Source organism: Protobothrops mucrosquamatus, unplaced genomic scaffold, assembly GCF_001527695.2.
Source record: "Protobothrops mucrosquamatus isolate PMUCROS unplaced genomic scaffold, P.Mucros_1.0 scaffold39, whole genome shotgun sequence".
NCBI classification, from domain to species: Eukaryota; Metazoa; Chordata; class Lepidosauria; order Squamata; family Viperidae; genus Protobothrops; species Protobothrops mucrosquamatus.
This window is the reverse complement of record NW_015386421.1, coordinates 220,452-224,810: the sequence shown is the minus strand read 5'-3', so window position 1 is coordinate 224,810 and position 4,359 is coordinate 220,452. Positions and strand designations below refer to the sequence as shown.

At 38.7% G+C, this 4,359-nt stretch overlaps 1 protein-coding gene across 1 annotated transcript in view; it reads right to left on the bottom strand.

The window, feature by feature from the left end:
- Positions 1–239: 239 nt before the first annotated feature.
- PLK3 (polo like kinase 3) overlaps positions 240–4,359 on the bottom strand; it is a 19,729-nt gene continuing 15,609 nt past the window's right edge. Inside the window, exons 12-15 of the mRNA XM_015811309.1 lie at positions 3,970–4,132; positions 3,282–3,411; positions 2,705–2,815; positions 240–1,738 (exon numbers count right to left, since the gene is read on the bottom strand). Coding sequence (XP_015666795.1) covers positions 1,544–1,738; positions 2,705–2,815; positions 3,282–3,411; positions 3,970–4,132 — 599 coding nt within the window. The 3' untranslated portion in view covers positions 240–1,543. The remainder of the gene's footprint in view (positions 1,739–2,704; positions 2,816–3,281; positions 3,412–3,969; positions 4,133–4,359) is intronic.

Here is a 4,359-nt window from a genome sequence, read left to right as displayed (position 1 = left end):
AAGTTTGATAATAGATATTTTTGTGCTATGCTTTTCATGGGAATTGGCTATAAACTGGCATCTTTCAGGATATGCAGTATAAAAATGAATATACTGCAATCAATAAACAGTAAATGTCTTTTGTCAGCATGTGAGAATGTGAAATTACCGCCCTAAAGAAATCTGTGTGGTCATCTGCCTTTCTCCAAGTTCCACAGAGTCAACTGGTTGCCACAAGACACTGTTTTGACACAAAATAAGCATTTCTCTGCTTTTATTAAAAATGTGTTTATTATAATCAAACTGCTGCATTTTGGGAAATATGGTGTGCGTGATTGATAGGACATGTGCAAAATAAATAGTTGGCATAAATACATAAATAAGGTTCTTTGATGTTCACACCATGTAGGCCCCACAGCTGAACAGTCTGTCAGGTTGAACACTTCAAGTGGGCAGCTTGTTCAAGTCTGTACCAATTTATGAGATCCCCTGCTGTACCCTGGACCGAAAAGCAGCCAAGAAATTGAAGCAAGCAGGTCATTCACAGTTTCAGCAAAAAGGCATCCCATTTGCTTAATTAGTGTAATAGTTATATTACCCAACATGTCCTTTCATAGCTTCAAGTACTTCGCAGTAACACCAAAATTGATCCAGATTTTAAGGCTGAACATTCAACGGTCTATTAACTAGTCCTTCCAAATTTGGAGGGGTTCTTCTCTACCCGTTCTAGAGGACAGGCAATTGGCACTCTAGCCAACTAAAGTGGCTCAAGCATTTGTGTTTGAACCATATTATAGCTGGAACAAGAAGCTGTTTATCTGCTTTCACAGTAGAGAAGTCAGCCATGCCACAACTGCTTCCCTGCATAAGCTTTTTTCTTCTCTAGATAGCCACACCCAATTCACAGCTTTGGTCCATGAGTCAGAGCCAAGGGAAGCTTCGGTAGAAATGCAACTCCCAGCGGTGTTATGCCAGTTTCCTGAGCAGATGATGGTAGTGTTGCAAGGATTTGAGACAACACATAAGTAAAGCCACCAATTTCTATATTTGTATTCCTCTTTCCATCTGGTACACCACTTTCCACACCAAATATCTAATATCAGGCATTAGACTAAAAGCCTAGAAACCATCATAAAAAATATTTGTACTTTTTTCCTTACCCTGCATTGTTCCCTGTACATAGTGTATGGAGCATAATTTCTCCACCCTTTCCACCCAGTGACACCATGTGCATAACTAATTATGCAATGATTGCACAGACATAAAACTTAAGGCATCTTATCCCTAAACCATTCTCCTGTGAACTGAAGCATTCACATCAAGATGATGGTTTTTTTTTAAAAAAAAACAACCAAACACAATGATGCAAGGGATCCAGAAGTGGGTGAATCCTGAGGAGTGGTTCGGAGCTACAGATGTGTGCAGATTTGAAGTTTTCCTTTTTAGAATATTAGACATTGGAATGTTTTCACTATGGATGCCTAGAGTTGCCATCCTTTATGTTATTAACATATCCATCCTTGGAATAATAGAGTGTTCCGGTGAGACTACACCACTTGCAGCCTTAAGCATCTGCTCGCTGTAGCAGTAGTTTGAGAATATACTTGAGCCGACGTTGAAGTTCTGGTGAACAACCCAGTTCTGCGATGCTGCTCAACTTGTAAGTATAGGAATTTCTGTCACGGTTTATGTAGGTAAGGAGGCAGGAGTGGTCAGGTTTGCTGAAGATCACCTTGGTATGATCGTTGTAAAAGTTCACCTATATAAAAAAAAGACAGCACAATCCCTTTCTTAATACTCATCACTGATGGCTATTTAAAAGTCTAGCATTTCTTTTTGGATTCTCCACGTTTATATTGCATGCATCTAGATCAGGGGCCCTCAAACTTGGCCACTATAAGACTTGTGGACTTCAACTCCCAGAATTCCCCAGCCAGCCGTTGAAGTCCACAAGTCTTAAGGTGGCCAAGTTTGAGGATCCCTGATCAAGCACAAAGAACAAGAAATTGAACAGCTACTATTTAGTGGCTTGCTACTAAATTCTTGCTGTATGATCTTTGTGGTTATGGAGATTGTAAAGAATATGCATGCCACGCCCTTGGTTAGCATATTTGCTAGGAGACTATGAGACTTTGGCTGTATTTTTCTTCCTCTGTTCCCTTCAGTTAAAACACTGGAAGGAAACAAAATGCAGAAGTTGAACTGAAGGGCTAGAAAACCGGATATACAGAAATGGGCCTACAGGTATCCAATATATGTTAAACTACTAGGACAAACATATATGCACTTCTATCCTGCCTTTTCTCCAAGTATAATAAGGTAGCAAACATGACTGTATTGTACTATTCTACTCTCAAAGCAATATATAGGATTGAGGGGTTCCCACAAACCTCCTCATAGGCAACTCCTTTCCACTGCAATGTCAGTTTTTAAGAGAATATTGAAGGCACAGCCTTATATTTTCATGAGGAGGAAGGAGTGTTAGGTATGTTCACCACCTTGCATTATTTATAAAAATAGTAAAGGCAGGGAATAAATAAAAACCTTCAAAAGATAAGCTACCTTTGGTATAGCATCTTCCTGTAAATAAAAATACTTCTCATATCAGTTAACATGAAGTAGCCTTGGAAGTATTTGGCATGAGAAGTCTATCTAGAACTCTCTTAAGTAGAAGAGGGTGCAGGTCATAAATACTTTTACATAAGGGACTTGATGCATTACACACCTGTAAAGTTCCATTGCTGAACAGCATCAGTAAAGCCTGATTAGTCTTCACCCACTGTAGGAGCAGCATAGGCAGCTGTCCAGTCTCTTCTATGCTGGGCAAATCTCCACCCTTTGAAAGAGGACAGAAAAGTTAGAAAAATGGACAAAAGAATGGTCAATTCCTAACATTCCTCCTCAATCTATTCTCAGCATTTCTACCCAAATGAGAATAAGTAATTCCTCAGCTTCCACCTCAAAACAATAGCTCAGGTACATCAATACCAGAAACCATATTTAAGAAAAGTCAGATTAGCAAAATTTCACTGCATTCTGCAGAATTTAGTTAAAGCTTCATTACATGTGTGGAATAGGCATAACCAGAAGGATGAGGCGTTGCATTTGAGAACAGATCAGACAATGGGACCTGCTGATCAAAGAGAAAGGAAGGGGAAAAGGGAGGGAGTATTTAACTATTCTCTTTGAAACTATTATGAAAGATGCCTATCAACTTCTAGATGAAATTGTTAGAAAGTTGGCAATTCCTTCTGCATTCAGAAACCAACACAGCATAAACATGAACATACGTGACATCTCACCTTCATGAGATGCTCCTCCATGTATGAAGCAAAGTACTGCAGAATCCCCATCTGTTCCTGTAGTTGTTCGGGAATTGCTGAAGTTGGGAAGCAGAAATGTTTGCTATTTGTCAGGTTGTAATGTACTTTCCTAAAAGGCAAGAGAATGTAGTTAGATAGCAGTAGCCAGAAACACCTTGGATCTATTACGATGTACAAATTATCTACATATGGCAGAATGAAATGGTGAGGTGTCTCTTTCATATTTTGATATATATATATATATATATATATATATTTGGGCCATTCAACAATTTAGCATTGGTAACATCAACAATCCTGCCATATGACATGGGAGTGGAGTTCACAGCTCCTAAAGAGGGCTTTTAATATAGTGATAAATATTAAAAGGTGTTTTAAAAATGCATGTCAGGTCTTCTAAAGCATCCCAAGGGGGAAAAAAGACAAGCACAAATTGTTGAGCTACTTTAAGCAGAAAATGTCACTTTCCCTTTGTTGTGATCTTCTTGCTCATGTCTTCAGTTATCCATTATTTTATATTGCCTGTACTACTCAGTGATTATCATTCGGCACATAAGGCTGAGCAGGTCTTCCGCTGTAGTGAAGAGCTGATCCAAGTGCATTACCAGCCTCAACTATATGCATATCCCCTCCTCAACTCCTCAATCAATCAATTTCTTCCACTTACTTCCAGTCAGCCGAGAGAGACATGTGAGTTCCATCATTGAAGAGGACACCAATGCTGTGGTTGGAGAGCTGGTAACCAAATCCGTACTTGTTGGAATAATCCACCCACTTGCTCACCCAAACAAAATGTTCATGGCAAGCCAGGGAAGCAGGGTTCGTCTCGGCTGGACAATGAATAAAGATACTTATTAATTTTATTTATTTATTTATTTATTTATTATTTTAATTTGTATACCGCCCTTCTCCCATAGGACTCAGGGCGGTTCACAGCATATTAAAAACAAATAATATACCCAAAATACAAAAAATACACAATACAAAAATACAAAAGAATAAACCCTGATAAAAGCCGAATTAAAACCAAATATTCCCAGCTGTGTTTCCAATTAAA